The 27,562-nt window shown below is 36.9% G+C and overlaps 1 protein-coding gene across 4 annotated transcripts in view; it reads right to left on the reverse strand.

Moving 5' to 3' along the window:
- The window catches only part of PDE7A (phosphodiesterase 7A), a 77,657-nt gene that overhangs the window by 16,520 nt on the left and 33,575 nt on the right, over positions 1 to 27,562 (reverse strand). For 2 of the 4 annotated variants that reach the window (XM_066993036.1, XM_066993035.1), the window contains exons 2-5: positions 19,989 to 20,049; positions 13,058 to 13,090; positions 12,478 to 12,561; positions 26 to 177 (exon numbers count right to left, since the gene is read on the reverse strand). In XM_066993036.1, coding sequence (XP_066849137.1) covers positions 26 to 177; positions 12,478 to 12,561; positions 13,058 to 13,090; positions 19,989 to 20,049 — 330 coding nt within the window. The remainder of the gene's footprint in view (positions 1 to 25; positions 178 to 12,477; positions 12,562 to 13,057; positions 13,091 to 19,988; positions 20,050 to 27,562) is intronic. The other 2 variants (XM_013185876.3, XM_066993037.1) reach the window with 2 other exon arrangements.

Consider the following 27,562-nt stretch of genomic DNA (forward strand, 5'->3'; position numbering starts at 1 on the left):
CAGAGATAAAAATTAAGCAACCAACCTTTGCTTGTCCATTATAATCATCATCCAAAATGTTTGAAGAATTTGGAACAGTGATACCACGGAAAAAACGGGAAGATCTCAGGTATCGCTGGAAACTAAGCAATCTTCTCACATTTCTTGCAGACACAGACACTTCAATTTCAGAATTTGCTATTAAAAAAAAACAACAAGAAAATAAATACTCTCTCTAAAAAACCTTTACCAAGAAACACTGTTCAAGGAAGTTTGGTACAACAATTGCACTGCCTTTTTTTTTTTGGTGTATCAAATGTTTCAGCCATGAACAGAGATCACTATGAATAGTAAATACAGAGATATGGCTTAGAAAAGAAAGTTTTCCATTTAAGCATCCTGTGAAGAAAAACAAATATTGAAATCATAGATGAAACGTTTCTTTCTAAGGAACACTGTTACTATTCGAACAGAAATATTACAGAATTGTGCAAAAATACAAATATTGCAAGCAAGTTCCTTTTGGAAAACTGCTGTCACACATGCACATCTAATCCATGCCCCTAGCAAATCATCTTGGACACATATACCATCTAAATAATGTGTTGATGCAGGAGTTAAAAAGCGATTTTGAGCATTTACAAATAACAGATCCACAGATTTTAAAGCTCAGAAATTTTCTTAATTTTACTAGCGAAGTTTTAACACACAAGTATTTTAGGCACTTTTCCTGATAATTTTATCCAGAACCTGTTCTCTAGAAAAAAGAGAAACGATCACACACTGACCTACATTTCTTCTCACAGTGTATCTAATTTCCTCTCTCAGTACAGTGTAACAACTACAGAACGTATTTGTAGTCTCCTTTCAAAGAGTAATCCAACTATTTTGCTTTACTTTTATTAGACTAACCAGCTTAGCTATCCAAAGGACTCATGCTAGCTTATGACTACTTTCCCTTGATACGGTTAAAGGATCCGTTTGTTTCAGAAACCTGAAGATCAAAGTACATATAGCTACCATTTCTTTGCAGTGTTCCAGATATTTCCAATTTGAAATATTTATGGCCAAACTTCACCTTCACTTTCTTTCCAGTATTACTCCAAACAGTAGTTCCGCACAACCAACAGTCAATAATTTTGACGTTCCTTCATTTTGTCCAAAAAGATGTATATTAAAAGGAAAAGAACACATTAAGATAGGAAGTAGAAGTAAATGCACTGTTTTCCAAAAATACAGACCCTCAAAAACGTGAACCCAACTTACATAATAAAGACTTCTTGACCTTCCACAAGCAAGGCATATTAGAAATCAGTGAAATAAACCATTGTAGTATTTGTTGTAACGCCCAGCCTAAAATATGTTAGAGACAAAGGTGTGGCCTTATTAAGGACCTAAATTAAAAGCCTCGATGGTTTGCAGTGAGAGCAGTTTGATTCTATGCAAGATAATATGCAAGATAAAGCTTTAATTGCATAAATTGTTCTCCCTGCAGAAAATACACCGTTCTTTCTGCTCCACATTACCTCCTTGATTTATTTCCAGTCTACACTAATAAAACATCTCTGAACAGAACAGAATTACGCTAACATACAGTATCTGAAGTGCAGTAACGTTTTATATCAATTGTCTGAATTAACAGCAATTTAATGGACAAAAGTGGAATCATCTTTCAGACAGAGCTGAAAAGCATCAGGTAGTTTATCAGGACACTGAAGTTCCCACCATTTTTTAAGAGTACCACAGACAACTTCAAATGAAATATTTTTCTCCAACTCAACACAATTAAGGTCAGGGGCTCTTCCTCTGAAGACACTGATATACGTATAGCCAGGTTACGTAAGCAGGTGTACTACGTATGATAAATTTGCTTATAAAACAGCATTCTCACATACAGAAGGCAAATCGATTCTGTCATGATGCGTTACCATGCCAGTATTTTTAACCGAGTTTGTTAACATCAGGGTACAGTCTGAGGCACCGTCAATCCTGCAGAACACAGAAGCAGGCAGCAATGTAACTGTTCCTGCTAACAGAGCATAGGTTTCCAAGTTCTTCCCTCTTAATCTTGACCTAGTTGCTTAAAATCCAAATTTCAGACCTGAGGTCGTTTGGTTTGAAATAAAACAATATAAAATGGTTACATTTTGGTCACGGAATTATCTAAAATGTCCATAAATCTATATACAAAGTCCAGGAATTTCACTAAATCTCAGTAAAACAACATCCTTCAATAGGAAAAATCTTCCAGAAGTACAAATAGTTTTCTTGGTCATAGGAAGTCTTTTTACAGATCTGTAGTTAACAAAAAGCTACTTCTGATGTCATGCTACAAGTACCTCTTTCATAGATGCCACTCAGTCTTTGCTAGAACAGCAGCACAGTGCAGGTAACACAAGTAAACCAAATTTTTAACAGCAAAGCACAAAACAGAAAACAAAACATGATCATTCAGCTGCCTGTCCCTACGTTCCACCTATTTTCACATTTGTAAGTCATTTGAGGGGATTTGCACAAATTTCAATAGTTTTTCTCACTATGTGGGTACAGAAAAATTAAATTTTCAAAGGAAATGCAGTTTCCTGCGAAGCTGAACAGTCATTACGCTTTACTTTGCAATACACTAGTGAGATTCAACTTCAAAATAATTTTCACCTCTAAATTATGAGTTTGTACAGTTCATAAACCACGACCTGTACATATTATTTTATTCCTCCCCCTTATTTACTAAAAGAAAAAAAGTCCAGCCTCCAACCATTTTGTGGTTCTGGAAAGCACTGCTCCACTTGATGTAACTCAAGCAAGCTACAACAAAGCCCACTTCATTCCAGCTTTCTAGGCAGCAATACTGCTATTACAGCCCCACAAGGTGGCTGGAGGCTGGAAGGGACCTCTGCAGCCATCCGGTCCAACCCCCTGCTCACGTAGGGCCACCCAGAGCAGGCTGCCCAGGCCTATGTCCGGGTGGCTTTGAGGATCTCCAAGGAGGGAGACTCCACAACCTCTCTGGGCAACCTGTGCCAGTGCTCGGTCACCCACACAGCGAAGAAATGCTTCCTGTGCTTGTGCCGGTGCCTTGGGGCTGTTCCTCCTGAGGTGCAGGACCTGGCATTTCCCTTTGAACTACTGTTCATTCCACACGTATATCCCCAGTTCAGCTGAAGGTACTAACAGCTGGACCAACCATCCCACCATTTAGATCTCCAATGATCAGAGTAACTTCGAAATGAGAGAAGAGATTTTGAGCCCTTCCAGATTCTGCACTTCCCGAATACCCGATTCAGGGGGACTACACCAACCCAGCAAGTGAACTGATCTCCCTAAAATAGTTAAACATTTGATAGGGAATGATTTGGGATAGGTGAGTCAGATGTGGAGGTTTGACAGGTAATTAATTTAAAAAGGAGGCTGAAAAAGAAAATAGCTAGCTTTCAAGGAAGAAAAAAAAAGATTTTTAAGCTGCAGTAACACTGATAGCATCCATACTTGCAGCTCCCTTTCTGTCATAAAGTATTATTGTAAAGATAACATAGAAATAAAAATTAAAAAAAAATCCTTTTGTAAGTTCTGGAAGACCAGCAAAGACAAGTTCATGGGAAGGACTGGTAAAGCCTGAATGATGCAACCATGCAATAGAAACTTGTTTTCCCTTTATATATATGATTAACATGTAGTTTTATGACCAATGATAGAAGAGGGTGGTCTGACATTTTTTTCTAATTTCAGATATATTTTAAAATATAAAATATTTATTTTAAAATAAAATAAAAGATAAAATAAAAAAAAACCACAGGGCACCAAAACAGCTTTATTTTCTTTCCATTTGTAATGGAAGAGTGCATTACGTTTGCTCTAGACATGGCATGAAAACATTCCTCCTCCCAGCCCAAACGTCCTTCATTTCATGAGCTTTCCGTGTGCTAAATGCCTTTCTAATGTCTAATCCTGAGCATTTGTTCTTAAGAGATAAAGGACAGTATAAGGATAAATTAGACTGATAAAATAAATAAGTACATGACATGAAAGCAAAGTCAGGATGTTGGAAATGCTAAGAAGGAAGCTACAGCATTCAGAACCAGCTTTGATGCAAGAAACCTGAAGACAGAAACTGTAAGTCTTTGTGCCTAGTCAACAGCAGCTCTCCTATGACGTTCTTCCTTTTTTGGTTCACTCCCCACTTAAAGTTAGAATACCATCCAATATATTTTTTACTTCTAAATTCGTTTATTTATTTATTTATTTAGACAGTCATTCTTGTTTCCAGGCATCTAGAAATGAGATGCGAATAGGACAAAACATCTGAAATACTCTAAAATAAAGAAAAATTAACTGATGTTGGTAAACAATTATTATTTTAGCAAAATGTTATGAATAAACATCAAAAATATTAAGTTATGCAAGTTGCCTTCGTGCAACAGGTTTCATCTGCATTCCAAGATGCAGCGTCTAATCTTTTCCCGCTCTTTTAGGTGTGTTCTACTTCAAGAAAAACTGAAAGAAAATTTATCACATTTCACAGGGATATTAGATTTTTTTTTCTTGTGTTGAAATAAAAATGCAAAATAGGGAAAAAACAATCAAAGTCACCTACAGATTAATATATTTATTCTCAATGTTTGATATATTTATTCTCAATGTTTGCAACTTTTGTACAGTAAGGAAAAAGAATGAAAGGAGTAATGATAACTTAATGGTTTAATTTCTTATTCATAGAAGCCTTAAATCCTAGCAAAACCAATTCTTTCAATGCAAAGATAATGACTCCTAGCCTCTGATGGGGTTTTCGTCAAAACAAGGCAGTCCAGCACATGAACTTTACCTCTACATCTTCCATGCTACAGCCTTAAACATAAATATGAAATTATCCATGATAAAATTTATTTATTTTTACTATTATCAGTAGAAAGAGTTTAACCGAGGATATCTGATATCTCTGCCACTAACAGAAAAAAAAATAAATTTGAGGTGTATAATAAAAGAAGTGAAAGGGTGGATCTTTCTTGTGTGTGAATATTTCTTATGTTTGAATATCAAACTGAAGTTTGAGGTGCACAGGTCCACCAGAGGAGATTCTTCTTCTAAAAAAATGAACTACAGAGAATCTCTTTTCTCTTCATGGAACATCTCACAATTTTGGTATAGTAAAGACAACTACAGATTTACTTAGCTATTCTTTTCATTATTTTTACATAGCAGATATCACAAACCTTGAGATACTAAAAGAAATTTTCCACTACCTGTAAATATATGGGAAAGAAATATTCAATTTCACATGACAACTGTAACTGTATTTCTAAGGCCTTCCAAGATACAAATCATTTTCTATTTATGAACAATTTGAAAGTATTACCTAGCACTTCACACCACTAGAGGGACCCATAAGCATTCTAATTTCACATCTATTCCCATCAAACCGTTAGGAAGTGCATTACATTAGATCTCTCTTTTTTCTTTGAGTCCTGTTTAGCTCTACATTAAGGTTTTCACTGTCACAGTTTGCATTTTTAAGTACTTTTAAGGCATTTGATATCAGAGTCATTAATAAAATCTATGATTTAATTTGTGAGATACAATTTCAGAAGGACTTTAAAGTCTATATATATAGATTACTAGTGTCTAAATTACATTGTTATACTTCCTTAGATCCACTCTTAAGCCCTGTTAGCATCATTGTAAGGCAATAGATCACCTCTTAAAAGAAAGTCAGGTCAAACTGTTTTAAGGTATCCTATGTATGCATTTGTGTACACATTCACACTTTTTTTTTTTTAATTAAATGATCACTGAAAATTATGCTACGGATTAAGGATTAGTGAAAGAAACATGGCTTTGCAAGTGTCATCTGACTGACTGGAATAAAAAAAAGGAATTAACTTTCAAGAAACTCTAGCAGTACTACCAATCTAGTAGAAACGCTAGCAGACAGATATCTCCCAATGACCAAGTACAACCATTAGACACCATGATCGTGGAAGATAATCCCCTCTCTGAAGAATCTTGCAGAATAAAATACTGTTTTAGCAAAGTATAAAAGCCACAGACCATCAGAATACTTCAGGATGGATGAGACTTCTCATAACTCTTTGGACCAACTCTCTGCTCAAAGCAAAGAATTTGAGAGAAATGACTCAAAGTACAGGAATTTTACTACTGCAGTACAAATTAAATGCCAAGTCACCAAAGGTATTGTATTCCTTTAAATAACACAGCACCAAAAGTGTAAAGAAAACACTATGAAAAGATATCTAAAAGGACTCTATCCATATAATTCTTTTGAATTTTGGCTCCTCAATCTTTGTAAATACCACAGGCACAATATAAAATTAAGTGAATTGAGCAATGGAACTCCTGTGCTGGACTGCATAACATTTTATAATTATCTGAGAACTAGGGAACAGTACGCATAAGACATACTCTTCTCCTATCAATATACCGAATCATAACCCCAGCAATCTTGTAGTTACATACTTTCTTTCTTTGACCTGACTCCATCTACAGGGCAAGGCAAATCTGTAGCTCACACCAGTATAGTGTAAACCAATAAACTTCATTGAAGGAAAATATTTAGCTGAGTATCATCAGAATACACTATTATTCCTTGGGGGGGGAAAAAAGTTATACTTAAGTCTCGCCAGTGTTGAGATGTTAATGCTCTTGAAGAAGAAACAAGAACACATGACAACATAATGGTTCAAGTCTTCTCCCAAAACAAGGATAATATACTCCAGACAATAATCACCAGATCTTTTTTTCTAGATGTCTTCCAAGAAAACACCCACTCTTTTGTGTTCTATAATTCTTCAGTTCCGTGACAATGGAATGACAGAACTATCAAGTAATTCTTTTTGGCCTTTCTTCCCCACACACACAAATGAAAGAAGAATTCAAAAAAGAAACATACTGGTTGACAGAAAAAGGAGAATTCCTTTAAAAGGCTGCATGACTGTAAGTAGAAAAGTCACATGGGGAACAGACAAAAACAAAAGAATGCATGCTTTTTTTTTTATGATGGCAAACTTGGCTCTAAGTACGACTTTAAAAATAAACTACCTGGAAAAATGAACACATTAGAGAGGTTCAAAAAGATGTGAAAAAAATAGAATGTGGTTGTGTCTTCTTCTAAGGTCAAACTTACCTCAGCAATAAACACTGCGCTGTACCAGTGCAAGACTCCAGAGCACATGCTGTTTTTCAGAAACTTGAGGAATTTGTAGATAAAATAACCATCTATGATAGCAAAATACATATATATATGTCCTGTATTCTTAACTGGAAGCTTTTACATGGAAATCTTCCTTAACCAAGCTTACAAAAATATACTTGGATTTCAAGTTTAATTTCACTGTTTTATTTTGACCAAAGCTCTTTTTAGATCTTCCCATGACTAGGCTTTTGCAACTTCCCTTGAGTGATTGCACTGTCTACACTAATTTAAAGTAAAAATCTCTCTCATCTGAACGAGAAAAACTATATTCATAATCTGGATTGCTAAAAAAGAGATGCTAATTTCAGAATGTGTCCTGCACAGAAAGGCAGCTTTCAGAGAAATCTCTTGAGTGTGAGCCTTTCAGTCCTTAGTGCTGGTATTTTCACACGGAAATAAAATACTTAAATCAACCTCTCACCACACAGGAATCTCCTCACATGATTTTATTTGTTGGGAAATTTGCCTTTCTTCACAGTAGAACATTTAAGAATAACTTTCTTTCCTGTTCAACAAATTCAGCTCAGTAATTCCTCTATTTTAATGAAATAAAAATGAGCATTCAATTTCTTCTGGGCTGTGCTCATTTTATCTTAGCCTCCAGATGACAGTCAAAAGCATGTTCAGGTACTGTTACGGATCTCCCAAACTCTTTAAGGCAATCAATTTGGACTTGAATTCTTCTTCCTCATTTGACTTCTGGCCTTTCAGCTAAGGTAAGTCTACTTCACTGTCCAAGGTATATCTTTTCAATGATTTGTGAACGAGGCAAGTTCAAAGCAACACTGAAAACAGCCGATGCTGACACTTGCCAGATCTCAAAGTAGCAGATACAACGTTCAGTGTATTTATCCACTCTTATCTTTGTCTGAAAGTTGTACACCAAAGATAAAATCTGGCATTTCTTCATGTCTTTGCACTCAAAGAGAATCAGATTTATACATCGCCAATGCAAGTCACCTGAACTCTTCCTTTCCACTATAAAGAAGGCTCCGAATGCAGCCAGGGAGAAGACATCTATCTATATCTCAGTGATGTCAGCGAGCTCCAATCACGTTTTCTCTCCAGGATGTATCTCTGTACTGTAAGCACCAATTTGATTCAAAACTGAGTCATTCCTAAATGTTTACAGAAACATACTGATTAACTCAAAAATCTTCTCTTACTTCTAAGATATTTTAACTTGCAGATGTGACATACTCAGTTATCTCTGGAACACAAAATAGAGCCGCGTGTTGGCAACATCACCATCATCTTGTACAAATACGCTCAGACTACAGTGGCATGAGAGAGTTGTGATAGTCTTTTGACAAGATCTTATCTGTTCTCATGCAGATACAAAAGGAAAGGCAAGAAGAAAAAAAAAGTTTGCTCTCCACAAGACCAAAGTTTTTTGTTTGTTTGTTTGTTATCTGTTTCTTCCAGACCATACCCAACAACCTTTTCCCAAAAAGGAATTTTATAAGTATTAAGTTGTATCTGCATAAGATGCTTCATGATTTTGTTTGTTATCTTATTCATTTTGGCTTCATTTCCCCACTGTAACATATTGTGCACCTCACTGAGCATATTCACTGATTTTTCTCAGATGAACAGTGATGAGAGTACACAATATATTCTGTTTGTATATGCCAAAGAGTCTTCACAAACACAAAGTATCTATACGCACATATATACATGCATACATTTTAACAAATTCAACTTTACTGATAACCTCTCAATAACCAGAAAACAAAAACCCAAAGCTTTATTGTTGGTTTGCTATTTTTAAAAAGGAAGCATTCACATACTATCATTTACTAATTATTCTAGCACGTATTTCGTTTTGCAGCAGCTTTTATCAATGTAATCTGTTGACATTAAATTGTTCAGAAACAATTCAAAAAGCAACCACTTTAACTGTAGCCTATTCATAAACCACCAGAGAACGAGAATGACCATAACCACTGCAATCACTTTTTCAGTAACTTCCCCGACAATCAAATTGCACATGATGGTAGTCAGACAGTAAAACGTCAAACTTGTTACCTGAGGAGTGCAATGTAGATTCAGTGCTCTACATTCAAATAAGTAAAATACTGTTAAAGTATATGCAGTTTACTGTGTAACTGTGAAAAATGTATATCCACTGAACAAAAATTACATTTAATTTACTTCTGAGGAAGGAAGTTATGTGGCTGCTCTCCCTTCTCCAGAATCCACAGCCTTTAGCTGCTAACTTGCCCACGGTTCCACAGAAACATAATCAACAGATGACAGTAACAGATAAACTACTAATTGCCGTCCCAGTGACAACTGATTACCAACCAACACGTGGGACACAATACTGACTTTTCCCATGTGGCAGGATGTAGTCTTGTTCAAACAAAAACCTGTTTATTGCGCTGTTCTTTCTGATGAGTTCCTGTGAAGAGCTAGCAAAATGTGATTCCTGGAACAGCGTACAGCGTAGAAGAAAAGCTGGCACCCAAAAAATGTAGTTTGACCATCAGTCAAATCTTGCATTCATAATCCGCAGATGTGTCTCCCACATTACTATCTCTAACAACAACAGAAACAAAAACATTTTTCCAGCAGTCACTTTACAACCGGTTTTCCTAGAAAGAAGTTACAGGTAAGAATACTTCTAGCCAATTTAGAGAGTTGAATATTCATATACCAATTACAGAATGCTGGGATGAAGATGCAGACGCTGAGTTTATAATCCTTAAGAAGAAATAGAAGTGATCTTGAGATGTTAACAAGGTTTACTTTGGTATTTGGCAACGCAAGTTGAAGTTGCAAATGAAAATAGTATTAAAAAGAAAAATGATTGATTTTCAACCTCCTCCCCCCAAAAAAAAAAACACCAGTAGCTTTCTGAAAATGCAGTCATGCGTTTAAAATTCTGTACTCTTCAAACCTATCAATAAAAGTTTGGATTAAGAGTCTATTAATAAAACATTGGAAAAACTAATCAGCAGTTTATTGGCTCAACTTTCTGAAAGACTTGGACGTTCTCCACAAAACATCACTGAGAAAAAAAAGAAAATGATGCTAAACAACAAAAATTAGCTAAGCAAAATATAAAACGGCAATAATGCTTCAACACTGTGAATGACAGCCATGATATGTCATCTGTAAAAGAGGTAAGCAATAATCATTGCAAAATTTTGAGAAACACATTGTAGAGTTAGTCAATAACAGATGAAAGTTACAATGAAACTTCACAAACACCACGAAGGAAACATAGCCATGCATTACTGATGTTCGGTATGTAGCTGTTGTGGAGAGGGAAAAAAAGGACAACAACCAGATGCCTTAGTCTGCCTCTGCTGTAGAAGAGACCCATTTCAGCGCAGTTTTTGCTCCAAGCAAAGGAGAACATGTTTTAGCTTGACTGGCTCCTCTCACGGTTGACCATTTTTCAGCCCCACAGCTGAATATGGCAAAATTCTTCTGGAGTTACAAGAGGAAAAAATAAATAAGGATCCCAAGAATCAGGTCTGATCAGGTTCCACAACTCCTCTCTACCTGCAGTCTAGTAGCAAGATATTACAACTTTTGCCTAAAACTATTAGGGAAACACTGATCAGGACTCAATTAGCATTGCAGGGAGAATGAAAACTTTTTTTTTTTTTTTTAATTCTGTAAACGAACAGATAATTTACTGGTACTGTGGGATATGGGGCTGAATTCCTTATGTGCCCTCGTTCACCTGAGAATTCCTTATTCTTTATAGGAAAGAAACTCTACATGAAGTAGCAGGAGTCTGAAGTCTACGATCAACTCTGCAACAGGCCAAAATTCTTAAGTGCAAAATAAATCTGACTATAATATGGCAACTCAGAACTGCCACAGCAGCTGACTCCAGAGGAAAGTTACAGCCGAAGAATTTTTGGGCCTCCTAGCAACATTCCTTGCTGTCATCAGACACCACAGTTGATGTTGCTAAAAGTTGCTGCCTGTGCCTGAACAAGTAGGGGCAAGAAGAAAGGGTGTGAAAATCCTTTTCCTCATCTGCCCAATGCACAATTGTCAGGACGGAAACAGCGTGATGAGTATCATAGAAAATACAGTTAATTTGACAATGGCAATAATATCACACAAGACTAACATGCTGTTCTTTTAGTACTACTGTTAATATTTTCCTGTATCAGCATGAAATGCCACGTATCTTTATATATATGTATATAAAATTCATAAATTGCATGCTATTTTTACAGGTTTTTTTTTTTTAATTCTTGGCAGAATTATCAGGACTTGAGACAGAATCCTTCTCCTCTTTATTTAAACGTTCAATACATCATACTCTTCAAACTTTGTTTTCTCACCTATTTTATGAAACTAACTTTTGAATGAAACTTAGAGTTTAAGAGTTTTAGATTTAAGTAGTGACCTACTTTAAAAATGAGCAACTTCAGGTAAGATCAGACTATTAATTAGCACAGTTTCTGCCACTCGGTTTTTATTAATAAGGTAATTACAACCACACTTGTTGCCATGAAATAGCTTTTCTAAATCTCACCGTTGCACAGACTACTCAGAATTGTGTAGATACAACATTGGTATAGATACTTCATGACAATACGTTAATATTATTTGCATCCTTGAATTAACACATCATCTGCATTCTGCTGCATATTCAGGTATGGTGGTTACTGCAGCTTTGATATTACAAGTACTGATATATTTAGTTATAATATGGATGTAAAGAAAAAAAAGTGAATTTATCCAAAAATATTCTTATTGTAACACTTCTCTGAGAAAAAAAAGTGTTTCCTAAAACCCATAATTAAAAAAATTAGTGTGTTATTTGCTTATAACACTTTAATCTCTATTTTAGATTTGTCTGTCTGTGAAAAATTTAAGGTCTAGCTACCTGTTTGAGAAAATGAAATACTGACTGACTACGATCAGGTCAAGAACAACGTACAATAATTCTTTTCAAGCATCATCCTGCACCGGGCCCTTCTGCTGCTTTATAAAAGCAGGAAAGTATTCTTCTCAACTGATTGTGTCTTCCAAGTAAGTACTCAGCATACACATCAGTATTTTTAGATAAGTCTTTATTTCCATAGGAATTCAGGTCTAAATTCAATAAATACAAGTTTAAGCTATATTTTTAGAAACAGAAATTTAGTGGTGAAGATTTTCTTATTCAATTTTTGGTAATGAAGTAGCATGAAAGATTTTCTTAAGTAATATAAAAAATGGTCTTGCTATATAAGCTGCTAACTATTTTTAGAGGCTCATTAGTTAAACTTAATGGAAGCCTTTGTTTATTTGTCATTAATCTGCTTTTAAATACTTACAGTGAAAAATACGGAAATCAATGTATGGATGAGAACCTCTTCTCTCTGTTTCAAATCCTGCCCGACTTCTTACTCGCACATCTCCTAGAAACAGGGTCAAGAGTGAAATAAAAGTGTGGAAGAGTGGCAGAGATAAAATGCAAATGAACATAGCCTGGAGGGGTAAAGATTCATGTACTTAATGGAGTAGGGTTATTCAAACAATAGGCCTATTTCAATACTTTTCGTTTTAAAGGTGAAATTCAAAACAAAGTTTGAAGACTTGTTAAACATGCAATTGCATGCTTTCTTGTCAAAATCTCTCCTGCCTAAAGCATACGTTGCCAGAAGCATGTGACAAGCATTCAGATGAAATTAAGAACAGCTTGCTACACCAGTATGGTAAAAACGCACCTTGATATGACAGGAAACAATAACATTAAAAGTTGATTTGTTCCTCAGTAACACACACAAAACAATAACATTTCGTATAGTACAAAAAATATTCAGCTTCTAGAAATGGTAGCTTTTAGCAAATAAGCTAGTTACAATATGATTTTATTTTACATAATAGAATGTTTTCCCACTAGCATTTACTTACTTGTGCTCAGCTGTTTGAATATTACACATGAGCCTATTAAAATACCAAAACTCAGTATTAAAATTTTATAAAACTATTTTGCACTGCAATTAGCTTTAACCTGAATTTTAGCATGCTTGTTGATTTCTACTTAGGCATTTTACCAACTGAAAGCTGATCAGTATTCTTTTGTATGGTAGATGTATGCATAAGCAGTTCACTTGGATTAAAAGCTTTCACTTAAAAACCTTTAGCAATTACAAATTTGGGCAAACCAAATGCATTACTATTTCCACGCTGACACTTTAACAAAAAAGTGAAATCTAAGATGTGGAAATTTTCTGGTTTCTAATTATGAAAATCCTTTAAGTGTAGTATGCTCCTCTCCTCAAACACAGTGATTTTCATATTAATCAAAACTATTTAACGCAAGAAATTGAGATTGGTTTAGAGAGAGAGAGAGAGCGCGCTATATAATTTCCAGTAACTAGTAGAATTCTAACTGCTTTTTTCTTTGCCAACTGACTAATTTGTAATGTTGAAGAAGACAGTGTAAGTCAGAAGATACTAAAGTTTTGGTCACTATCTTTAGGTAATATACTTTTAGCACTTAAACATCTGTCCAGAGATATGTATCTACAAACACAGACATATCTATAGTGACACACTTCACATGAATGTTATCCTGTGAAGCACGCTGGAAACACCACAGAAGATAAATATATCCCAAGCTCCCTCTGTAAAGAATCTAAAGTTGTCTTATCAGTAAAAACATAACAAATACTTTTTTTTTTTTAACTGAAAACCTTAACAGAGCTGCAAAGTAAAGTAAGTCCATTGCTATCTACAGAATTATTTTCAGACCACTGACAATATACTGAATTAAAAATTTCAAGCATTTGTCTGAGCAGAGGTGCAAGAGGCTTGCCTTTTTCCAGACAATACAGAGGCAGCAAATTGTAGAACTCTTCTGTTAGGCACAAAGACAGCTGGTGGATTTAAAGAATGAGCAAATAAAAAGGAAAAGAGGAAATTTAGGAAAAGGGGAGGTGAGTACATTAGTAGTTGCGTAAGAAAATATGTTTCCACAAAGGAAAATGTAATCTTCATTATCCATTACGCATATTTATCTGACAAATCAGTCAGATACAGCTGTATAAATTTTCAGTTGAGCTTTTTTTTTTTTAAACAGAAAATATGATGTAACTTTTATGAATGATACTTATTTTTCAAAGTACCCTTAACTTTCAAAATTTACCAGCCTTAACGTGAATTAGCAAATAGTTTCAGGCAGTATACAACTGCTCTTGCAAACAACTTACTTGTTCAAAGTGTCAAGATAAGGAGAAGTTGACAGAAAAATACCTGGAGACTAACATGGAATTCTGCAGACAGAACAAGCAGGTTCATCTGACAAATGATACCTAGAAAATTTCTCTCTGACTTGTTTTTTTGTTTTGTTTTTTAATTATTATTTGCTAGTGCCTACTCCCAACAGCTAGAATAACAGTACCTCTGTTTCTCTAGAAATGCCAACAATGTTGTGGATTTTGAGTAGGACAGCAAGAAAAATGCAGAACTAACTCCATTGCTTTTATCAGGAGTTATAAAACTGCCTAATTAGAGGAATAGTTAATCAAAAGTAGAAGTGGTATACTAAACATAGATATGGCAAAAAAGGATGGTAACAAGATACAGGTTAAATGAGATTATTTAATTGTATACATATTAATTAAATTCTCAGAGGAAAGCAAAAAATTGTCATTAAGTAGCTTTTAAGCAAAATTCTCCCTCTTTGGTTGTGGCATTTGGTTAAGAATCAAGTTCTCAACAACAGTTTTTACAGAATACACTTGAATTTATTCTGGAATTCTGCAGAATGTTATCAGTTCTACAGGACTGGAATTTATTGAAATAACCAAAGTAGAAATTCCTATTGGGTCAAAACAAAAGCCGAAGAGCTGTCTTCATTATTGTTGTATAGTACTAGTGCATTTTTCAAGATTTCAGACCAAAAATGTGATTTGAAAAATTACTTCAAATAGAAAGGTAGTATACATCTGTCTGAAATTCTCACATGTATAGAATAAAAAGGAATAACATGTCACTGACTGCATGTTAGCACATTAAGAAATCATGTGCCTAAGCACAATGAGATTAATCTCTACTGTACATATGTCATTAGTCCCACAACATCCAGAACTACCTGACCATCATTATGTAGTCATTGTTCAGTTGATCTGAGCTCTGAAGATCGACTGATGCCAACTGTGCTAACTTTATTGTGTGTGCTCGGAGCATTCACGTTGATTTGCTTGGAAAATTCTGCACAAGATTTTGTAACCCTATCACTTGGAAATGAATTTAATTTTAAGAAAAATATGTTCATCATCATAGGTAACAAAAAAAAACACACATTTCAGATGACTTTTACCAGACACTAACGTGTAATTCTTTCAAACAGCAACAGAAGTCAACATCAGAGCTGGTTATTATTATAGTAGCTGAAAGATAATTAAATTCAATACCTAAAACAAGATAACTTATGAAAAGTTATGTACTTAGGCCTTTTTAAAAAATATTAAAGTGGTTACAAAATCTTTTGAAACTATCAGATTACACTGCTTATAGGGTAAATTTCCTTGAAGGAGACAAAGTGGTAGCAAGCTGACAGTTTTTAATCTTAAGTGTCACTTTAACCATTTTAACCACTGTGAATTAACTCCTCTGCTTTCTTAAGGAACACATTAAAGTCCAACATCTTAGTGACAGTGGACTTCCAGGAACATTTTTTTTTTCCTGAGAGTTTCTGTGAATCCAAAACATTAAGATTATTTACTTTATGTTTTTCATAAGGGAGGAAAAAAAGTATGAAACCTTTCTTTCAAAATTTGATTTTACACACAGACCTAACACAGTATCTGTTGGCTGTTCAATCAGAACTTTTTCCAGAATAGTTCTACGTGCCCAGGGTGGATTGCTTTTCTTAAGACAAAATCTGTACAGGGAAAAACTGATTTGAAGGCTCAGTAAATAACAGAAGGAGGAATAAGGTGTAAGAGGGAAATTCGCAGGTACAGCTGAAAAGGAATCAGGCCTTTAGCAGAACTTACCTTGAGACAGCTTGTTTAGCTCCTACCCCTCTCTCAGATTCCTGCTTACATTGCAAGGACAGCTCTGACACTCACAAGGCAGCTGAAATGCCATAGTTTACATCCCTGCACGTTAAGGTTACACAGCACATATTTTGTGCTACCCTAATCTTCCAGTCTGAACCAGTAACCACGCAGCAGCTGCTCGGGTAGCCGAGGCCTTCTGGAGAAGGGGCAGAAATCTCAGAGATCACGGAGGACAGCTGGGAGCAGAAGCCACCTCACGGTAAACCACCCACACTCAAGTGAAAGCCATGAAGATGTGAAGAGCAGGATTTCCGGAAAGAATTACTAGCTTCAGAGATTCAAGTTCCTATTAAATTTGCTGGAGAAACAGATGACAGGTCAGCCGAATATGCTGGAATGAAAGCAAAAGCAATACCACATAGCAACTGCTACCACTGAAGAGCATGCACCTGCATTACGCATTGGCTTGCCTCCACTTTTTTTCTACGTCAAGCGATCAGGACCCCTAGAACAGAGACGCAGCTCCAGGTATAGGGGAGAGGTGCATGCTCCCTGACACAAGCACTCAGTGCCCCAATCTTTCCAGCCCATGCACAGTAGCAAAACTTTCAGGCAGTACAAAACAACTACCAAAAAAAAAAAAAAAAAAACAGAAATCAGAAAAGTGAAGAAGAGAAAAATCAGTAAAGTACCAAAGATTACATGGAAGCACTTTTAGGTATTGAGAATTCCTCATAGTTGCTGAGAGAAGTAGCTGACTGAGGTGATGCAGATATATTGGCCCATCTGTCCAAGGTTTTAAAAAGAAAAATTCTACAATGCTGCATCTGTATCTAAATATTAAAATAGCAAATCAGCCACTCGGGGGTGGCCTAGTGTATATTTTGGGAAGGGGGTATGACAGCTGAGTCATTAGAGTCAACGCTGTTTGTTTATATTGACACTGGATGAAGACAGTTGAATTAGTTGCTTGTATCGTGTGCCCCTAAAATTTCACCTTCTAAGTTGAACCTGGAAACACTGTCCTACCACAGGAATTTCTACCTACTTGGTGCTAGTGAATATCCATTGAGTTGCCACTTGAATGGCCTGAAGACATTAAAGGAAGCAACTCTACAGCTAGCTCAACTAAACAGATGCTGAGGGAGGTGTCCTAGATACCCTTGGGTTTATATTTTTGGTCTGCTAAAATATACAGTTTACTGAGGTACAGTCTATTAGTAGACATAGTCTGTTTGGAATAGCAACCAATGAAGTAAAAAGGCAATACCTCCCATGACTTTGCAACTTCCCTTTAAGCTACAGCTAAAGGATTTCTTACAGCTTACTCTGCTAAAGTTAAAAAAAAAAAAATCACAGTTCTGTATGGGAAATGTAACACTTCATTTTTCACAAATATTCTAGTGAATGTTGTGAATGTTTCTACATACCGATGCATCCAACTGTTCAGCTTTCAGGCTGGTCTTTTGTACAATCCATTTATGAATACAACAATAATAAATCTGTAAATAGTTGCTATCTTGCATGGTACGGTGTATTTAACATTTGGGAAAACAAAAAGTGATCACTAACAAGTGAGAAAATAATAAAAATTTAACATACTGATTCAAATATCCAGTGAGCAATTTTGTGTTTGTTGATGTCCTCCAGCAGAAGTTAGAAGAGGTCTATCCTTTAACAGACTTACTAGTTCAGAATAGCTAGCATGCAGCATTATGAAACAGTAATGCCAGCAAAAGTTAATGCTGTTCATAACAAGCACCAATCACATAATCTAATAAATTAATTCACATTAGCTAACAAGTGCAATTCAATTTACTCAACACATTTGCACACATATTCTGAATTTATTCCATGTCTGCCTGTTGGAATGACCAGTGAAGAAAGATTTCAAAAACGTTAAATTTTCCCCTCAGCTATATACAAACACCAGGAACCACAGAAAAACACGCTTTGGTTTCTTCTAGATTTACTTGACCATTAAATAAAACTCTTCTGCAGAAATCATGGGCCTAACTACTAGACGATATAATTAACTTAAACTTCCAGAACAGCTGAAGATAACTCTTGATTTCTGGAGAGAACAATTTTTTTTTTACAAGCTGGACTTCTACCATTAGCAGATTAGTATCAAAAAATAAAAAACAGACATACGCTTACAGTACCTTTAATTCAAGCCTATCAGTGCATTTTTAAACAAAATGAATGCCTATTTCCACTGTTAGGGGATTAAATGTATTCAATTTGTAAGATTTTATAAGCAGAAAATTTTGTATTTTCTAATTATAGCAAAATAAATTTAGTTTAAAACTATGAATCACAAAACCAAGGAAACAAACTACCTCAGGCCTGAATTTACTGTCTTATTCTTATGACTAGAGCAGAAGAAAATCAGATTTCGAAAAATTCTAGTGTTCATCTTGCAAGGATGATTGAAAATAAGTGATTTTAATTTTTTTAAATGAAATAAACCTGCTTCTTCCCCCCCCAAAAAAAGTTAGCACCTTTTTCAATTAGCATTTAGAAACCAGCATCTTCTGTCCTCCTACTTCTCTTAACAAATCTCCATACACATTCTCTCATCAAAAATTCTTTACTAGACAGCCAGTGCTATACTATTAACTTGACAAGCTTAAAAGAAAAAAAACGAACAAAACTTAAAAATAAAAATGTAAGATGCTAAGTCAAAGTTCTATTTATATCTATGCACACATACACATGCATTTGCCTACACATGTAGACTATGACTAGAAATTCATATATATGTACACATGTGTACATACATATACAGCTTGTGACTAAATTCATAGAGAACGCAGTCACGAATTTCTGAGGACTGGAATATGTACAAATTGCAACTGAATTGAAAAGATTCAGGGTGTAAAAATACATGTTCTGGCTGATCTAGTTGAATCAGGTTAAGAATTTATAATCACTAGCTGCTTATGTTCGTCAGGCTGTGCAAGACAGCATGTAAGCGTTTGTAGTCCATTTCAACACAAAATCACAGCTGAAGTTGGCTTAAATTAAGCAGCGTAATTTTGCAGCGAAACAGACTTAGGAGCACATACAGAGTCCATCATGCCATCTGCAAGAGCTTTGCATCTTTCTCCTCGCAACCACTGACCTCAGGTCCATCCTCTGTGCACTCAGTATCATGGAGGGTGTCCCCTGGTGCTTGCTGCTCCCAGTACTGCCCTTTCTCTTTGATTTGGCTTTACCCTTTATCTAGTTGCTACCCTGGAAACATTCTTCAGAAAGCTGACTAAGCCGCTAGTCCTGTCACACATCCCTTCCCTTGAAGTCATCTTCTAGAACTAATAGAAGTGTTGTTTAAAACTGTGTCATTATTTTAAGAACACCTTGAACATTTCACAGCCTCAGCATTGAAATTTTTTGAAGTGTGTGGTAATCCTCACGCACACATATTCTCTAAGCTACAGTTTTAATCAGAAGGATATCACGCAGAGGTGATAAATTCCATCACAGAAATAAAGATCCATCACAGAAATAAATGAGAGTCATTTGGAAAACTAAACTTCTACTAAATGCAAATGCGTTACATTAATTATAAGAACCGTAATTGAGTTTTCTTTAAATACAGGAGTAAGGCATCTGACACAATGGTTAATTCAAAAATAAAAATGCCAAACCACCAAAAAAAAACAAATAAGCATAAAAATGATTTTCTAGAGAAGGTAACCAGAATATTTTCCAGAAGAAAAGTTTAAGGGTACAATACTCATATACATATATATATATATATATATATATATATATATAAAGTGATCATAACTGTAAGGGCTTTGCAATATAGAAATTGGTGTGCTTACCTAGCATACGAATGTACAACGCAGTCTGATCAGAGCTGTCATAGGAAATTGCTCCACGTCTCTGCAAAAAAAAAAAAAGGTGTATTGCACGCATGTTACAACTGATTTTTTTTTTAATTGAAACAAAATACTGATTGTCCATTTCCAATCTACTCCTCAAAATTAATCTTCAAAATTTGAACATGCATCCTTCAAATATATGTTCTGTTTTTGTTTTTGGAGGGGACAAAGGAAGGTCAAGAATTCATGAAGAAACTATGAAAAACAGGACCGGAGTGCAGAAGAAAAATATCCCTCTACATTTCTTTCCAGATGCTTCTCCAACATTTCCTACAATAAATAAGGCACAGAACAAGATTAAAGAGACGCAAAAACTTGTTCCTTATAGACTTCTACAGTGTAATACTTAAAACCAATAGTTGCGGTTCCTAGCTTATTTATCTACCCATGGGTTATTTCCCTCTTTAAAGCTAAAAGTGGTTTTAAAAGAAGTAAAAGAACTTGAATGATACTATTACTGCAGTCTGAAGAATTAAACACATTTTCTGCAAGGACAGGACATGGCTGGCATGTGCCACCTTCCTTCCACCCAGTACTTTCCGTAGACAAATCAAGGTACCGGTGAAGCAGGATGCAACCCATAAAGGCTGAAGAAAGGTCTACAAGAGTCATCAAGCTATCTGCGCAGGACGCAGACTCCCAAACAGGATGTATTTCTTACCTACACAAAGCCGTCTTTATAGCTCCACACACATTGAGCTGATGCGATAACAGTTATAATTCAGGAAGTTATAATTCCTGAAAATGTGGTGAACTACTCCTGCAACAGCTAAAAACTGGGGGAAACGTTCCTGTAGTTACACAACACCGGCATCGTGGAGTCTTTAAAGCTTGGCACAACCTAGCACTCATGCCTTTCCCTTAGTGTATTTTCACCACCTTCTGCCACTTGCTACCCTAAGGCCTTCACCAGTGCTTTCTCAGCCCTAAGATCAGGGGATCACCTTGCAGTTACGGCGATTTTGCCAGTTCACAACACCTTTAACTAAATGGATTTTTATTATTTATTTTTTTTTGTAAGAACTCCTGACTTTTTCTTGTCCAACACACATTGAGAACAGAGAAGTCGCGTGTGCCTAAAAGGTTTATCACATCCCTTCAAGAAGTTCAGGTAAAAGTCAGCCTGGAAGCGAGTGCAGTATCCCATTTTCCCTTCTGTATAGCAAGAAAAACAACACATACCATAGGCACAGGCCTGAAAATGTGCAAGTTCAAAAGACTGGAAACAGCACAGAAAAATACATCTTGGCTACTAAGAATTATGCAAGAAAAAAAGAGAAAAATTATTTGCAAGGGGAAAAGGCAAAGCTGCTTGTAAGCACCTATGAACAGTGCAAACTGAATGCAAAGAAAGACTAGAGATCAATAACCTCCATCAGTATGATTTGTACAGCTGATGTGTTAGGACCCCAAACCCAGAAGTTACATAGGAGTTTTAGTATTTTTCATGTTAAGAGGAGGGGAAAAAAAAAAAACGAAGCGACAACAAAACCCACAAAACCTTATGCTTGAGGTCAGAAAAGTCTTCTTTTTCCAAAGGCAGGCTTAATGTTTAATTACAGAAATGACCAAAGACCTAACTCCAAATCAGGTCTGATTATATTAGCTGTTGTAAAGACTACAAAGAATTCCCTATACAGTGCTTTTATACTGTCTTAGCTTTTGTTCCATACTTCCTTGGAAGACCATAAACGATGCAAATAATCCTTCCTTTGAAATATGTTTGTACAGCATTTCACACAGCGGCGTGCCTGTCCTGATGGGGAAGTTAGCAATCCGACTCATCAGCCAGAAAACGATGCTGATTTCCCACTAACGTGTTCAAATTTCTTCCTGTAACCTGCCTTAGAATTTCAGCACATCTCAGCCAAATGTATTTGCAGTAGCCTGGAACATTTCGTCTCATTGACAAGGCACAATCAGAGAGGTAATTTAGTGCTAACTTGCAATTTGCACCTCTCTATCACGGATTACCCAACATGTCCAGTACAGTTCTGTAATCTAATGCTGGAGAAAACTCAGCACACGTGCAGCTAGAAGAACCATATTAGTCTCTGAGAAGAAAAAAAAATACAAAAATTGATCAAAATAGAAATCCCTTTGATGTACCAATTTTAAAACATTATTTGCTAGCTAACAATCTAAAATCATACTGGCTGGCTAAAATAGCACATCCATGTATGAGATCAAACACATGAATGTGTTTTTAAAAACATAACCCACTTGCTTATACAAACAAGTGATTTGGTTCTGCAAGGACAGTAAGAGATCTCACAGGAATCTTTGAGCAATCAACCCCTTTTAAAGTTACCTTTCAAAGTTTGGTTTCCTAAGGAAAAGAAAAGCAATTTACTGTGTAAACCTCACTAGTAAGACTTAGAGATGTAATTAGACAGTCTCAGCTAATGTTGCTAAAAGGGTAGAGGTACGACAGATATTTCACTCACTGAAATATGTTAAATATAACAGATAAAATGAAATCGTTACCAGCAAGTTCCACCGAGAGGAAGGCAGAGGGTGGGTGCTAAGTGGTCAGACATCAGAGCAGGAGAACAGGTGAGGCACGGAGAGCCAGGAGTGCTGTGGTGTGCGGCCAGAGACCAAGCAGGGAGCTAACAGTAACGGGGTTTTAGCAGCATGTGAGAGGTAGGTTAAGTAATAACACCGTGCTCATCCAGCCACGGACTGCATTGGTGCCTGCTCACGCCCCGTAGAGCCAGCAGACTGTATCAGCCAACATACTGGGGTACATCACTCATCTCACCACTCTAAACTAAACTCTTGGTGTATTTGTTAAACTATACTACCCCCTACACTGCCCTAGAAAAACGCACCATCCTGCAACAGCAAAGAAGTAGAGTCATTTAATCTACCCTGACTGTGGTTCCTTAAGGTACGCTGTCTAGGTTCCGCTTTTAAACCCATCCAAATCCAGCAAACAGAAGGAGCATCAGCTTCCACCAAGAACCATCGTGTGCAGCAAGTCCGTTAAGCAGAAGAAAAAACAAATCCTGAAGAACCAAAGTTTCTGTAAAGCAAGTAACAGCTCAAACGATTTAATCACTGCGCTTCTACCCCTGGTGACCACCAAAAACGACTCCCCCCTCATCACTAATCGAAGGCCCATTATCTGTATCCTACATCAGGACTGCACTTAAAATACAAATTTACTTCACTTGCAGAGTCAAGATAACTAGCATACACTCTATCAACCTACAGAAACCATGGCTAAAGACTTCAAGGACAGAGCCTGACTTCTGATACTTCAAAATACCACGCCAGCACTCCAAGCTGGGCTGGATGGGTCTGAAGAGCAGTCGCACACTTCTGACCAAGAAAGTCTAATTCCTAACTACTGCATTTATAGAAAAAACAACTGCCAAATCCAAACTTATGTCCAATTATTCTACCCAAATTACCTTTTCTTTGTTCTGATCTTGCTCAATTTTATAAATAATTTATAAATAAACATTTAGAGTAAAACTGTATTTCTAGAGCTCTGCTATCTCTTGGGTCCACCTGAAGCATCACGTTTATTACAGACAGTAGAGCACACTGCACTCCTTGATGCTCTGCACACATCTCAAACAAGCAAGCATCACTCCAACAGGCGGACAGCACTGCCCAAACCCAGTGCTCTTCTTGTACTGAGTACGTCGGCACTCAAGATGAAGACAATCCTAATGTGCTAAGGCAGCCCTCCTTTATCAAGCACAAGGACAACTTGGTCCTTTGGGCATACCTGCTGGACTCACTTGGAGTCGAGAAATTCCTCAGATGGTTAGAAGAGGTTCTTCACCACTCCTCTCCAGCCATGAGTACGAGTCCGAACTGGGTGGGCTCTTCTGCTTCAGCAGTACAGATGGATGACAAAAAGACAACTGAGAAGTTGGAGGAATGTTTACACTGGATTTCCACTTTGAAAACCTCATCTTAATCTCCAGTTTCATATTAGGGTGCCACTTCTTCTTCCAAAGAAGAACACAGGAAGAAAAGCTTTCATTTCTCAAATCTTTATGGAAAGGGAATGGAAGAAGTTCAAACTCAAGTGGAAGAACCACTAATGCAAGAATGACAATGATAAAAGGACTCCAGAAAAATGGGGGAAGGGAATATCAATTGAAAGATAGTTGCAAGTCAGTTCTTTCTGAAAATCTTTTCACAAGACTATAGGAAACTATTAAAGGTCACGCTGTGGAAATGACATGCAAAACTAGCGTGTAAATACTACTTCTTCAAAGGGAAGCCACTTCATTGATGCTAGGTAGCACAGCATAAGCAGGTAACAATTGGAAGCAGAGGACCTGCTCTGTTCTAGCCAGATGGAAAAGTTTCCATTGATAGATCAGTTTTATCAAAATGATTTCCTCATCCGGTTCAGAGCAGAGCACCAGAATTAGGCCTAGGTACTTCGTTTGGGCCAATGTTGGCTAGTCAGTGTTCAGACTGTCAGGTGAAGCAACTGCTGGTTTCATTCTGTAACAGCAGAAAGAAACTGATAGCAATGTCAGCTTTCAACATTCAGTACTTCCCATCCAAACAAAGCAATCTACACTTTGTGATGAGGTGTGCAACCTTCATTTTGCAACTGAGTTGTTTATTCAGAAACTGGAAAAGAAAGCTAGAGGACAGCGGCACAGCCACAGATATTTTTTACTTACTTGGCCCAACAACCAGAGAGACTGTTTTCAGCGAGAGACGTTAAGGACAAGTTTGGAGAAGTTACTGTGTTACAGCAACTGCAATTTGCTGCTTATGCTGCCGCAAATATACACCCTTGGAAACAATTTAAGACTCTAAGACTGTTATTCAACTAGAAGTGCCTAGAATGACAAATTAATTAGACTGGATTTCTCCAACTATTACTGGATTTCAAAAGCGAGACTGTCATTTAACATAATTCTTACAATGATGTCAGTAATTAAAATTCCAGTGTCCCACAAGATACCGCCAAGCTTCTACTCAGGAAGGTGCTGGAAATTGCTCCTTTAAAGCACTTACACCGCTGTTAGACAGAGGCAAGCCACTGCAAGGCAGTCCTACTGCTACTTTCCAAATCGTGCACTGAAGTCCAAAACAGTCCTACTGAAAGTTTATCAAACCAGTGATAAGAAAATGGGTTTAATTTCAGGAAGGTGATGCTAACAGCAGTAAGATTAACTTCAGGTATGTATATAGCAAATATCTGAAGGGGGCTACTTTCATATTTTCTTCCATATAAAGCTTTTCATATAGTCATCACCCTGAGATGAAAATGCTCATTGGCAAACTTAGCTATTGTCTGAATAACTGTAGTTACCAACTTCAGTGATACACACATCTAACACCTACCTTTCATGGATTTTCTCTCACCCACCTTAGAAGTATAGCATGTGGCATCATAAAACTTCCCCAAAGTTTTGTTAGCTTAAAAACTTCAAGTTTTAACAAAAAGATACAAAACAAAAGCTTCAAAATTGATCAGAAAAGAAAGCATAGTCAGAAAAAAAACGCATGTAACTGACTGAAGTGGAGACAGAAAGCCTGTAGGAACTAAATCAGGATGGCAGAAGGACACAAAAGCAACAGCGAAGTGGTACGACTGGACAATCACTATATATATATATATATATATACATACATATATACACACACACATTTAAAAGAAATGACCATTCGTGTATTAAGAATGCAGCCACGCTACATCAGCTACCTGGAACTCCTGTTTTTCTCCCCTTAAAAGAATCTTTGAGAAAACTGAACACAGACAAAATCCCTGAGCAGGCTGTGTCAAATTTCAAAAAACCAACAAACCAAGAGTACATAGTGTAGGTGACGCACTGACTAGAATACCAGTTGGTAAAACTTTGCAAATCACAATCTGCCTTCAGATACACCTGAACATTTATTAGTGTATTCTGGTCTTTTTCTTGATGTGACAAAATTATTGCATTTGCTAGCAACTAATCCTGACCACTTGTGCTTTTAGTAAATTGAGAACTGTGTTACTGGTAGTGACTGATGATTTTGGGCACAGATACCTGGCAAAGATAATTTTTACAGCAAATTCAAATTCACATTTGTTGAGACTCTCCTGTAGTTTGCACAAAAATGTTAATATTGTGTGTTAATAAAAATATAAAACAGTATATAAAAATGCAGGAACTCTTCACAACCTGAAGCTTCAATGCTTCCCTCCTTTTGGGATTAAACCCCCAGCTAGGCAGTGAGCTATGCTGACAAGAGCCTGGTCTCCTCTCCATGCACCCGCTCCACCCCGGTTTACTACCATCATCCCCATTATGTGGATAGTTGTGTTCTTTACAACACAGGAGTAGGCACTCCCAACTCGATCTAACATTTGCATGCATTTTTCTCAAACGCAGGCATCAACCGCTGAAAGGCTACAAAGTAAGAGAAGTAGCTGGTATTTCACCTAAGCAAACAAAACTGGTATTTCCACTCCCATAGCCCTGAAACCAACAATACAAAAGGATATCCTGTCCAGGAAGCAAAACACTCGAATTTGTATTATTCTCACTATGTTTAAAAGTGTTTTTGCTTATCTTCACAAAGCCTTTCAAGTGCTATAAGATTGAAGATCTGCTAGTAAAGGCAGCCAACAAAACCCTGCCCTTCAGAAGCCATTTCAGGTCGCTTTTCCCAGTCCCCTAACTGGCATGGCACTGCTAAAAACTCTTCCCACTTCAAGCAAGGAAGCCGAGAGGTATAGAAGGGCGTATGAACACTTAAGAAACGTGATCTTAATTTAAGAATGATGTACTTCCAAAACAGACTAGTGTTAAAAAAGGGGAAAAAATATCAGTCCTCATGGAGTTCTTAGTGACTCGTTTTCTCTCGGGCTACCTGTAAAACCATCTAGTCCAAGCGGAACAATAAAACGGCCTACCTCAGATGTACTCCATTGGATAAGGATCAGAGTGAAAGACCAAATCGGTGCGATTTCCATCGGATCACCCAGAAGACCTACAGCGCAATCCCTTCCCCGATCCCCGCCAGTGCTGGAAGCCCTCGGAGCATTAAGAGGCTGGCAAAAAGAGGGAGCTGGGCTCTGCCTGCAGCTGCAGGAACCACGGTGCCCCACCAGACCCCACAAGGCACCCCACAAGGGGGGCGCTGCCTGAAGTGGATGGCAGGACAGCCGCAGGACGCTCCGAATGGCAAGCACTCATCATCTCCATACGACTGAGTAAAGGAGATGAAGAAACACGACGACGTTTGTGCACGTATTTCAGCGCTGCAAAGCTTGCTAGACTACGGGGTGAAGCTGAAAGCACCCGAGCTCATTCCGGACACTGTCTCGCCCTTGCATTTTATGACGAGCCTGTTTCCAACAGGTTTCACTGTAGCTGACATTCACGAGCCCCTTTTTATCTCCACCACCTGGGGAACTACCATGAACTGAACTTCAAAACTTACCTCAAGGTTGCTATTATGGCAAGCTACTATAAATAATGTTAACGAAAGACAGTTAATGCAGTGAATCCACGCAGGCATTAAAACCAATCTCGGTT

Source organism: Anser cygnoides, chromosome 2 (assembly GCF_040182565.1).
Source record: "Anser cygnoides isolate HZ-2024a breed goose chromosome 2, Taihu_goose_T2T_genome, whole genome shotgun sequence".
In the NCBI taxonomy this organism is placed as follows: domain Eukaryota; kingdom Metazoa; phylum Chordata; class Aves; order Anseriformes; family Anatidae; genus Anser; species Anser cygnoides.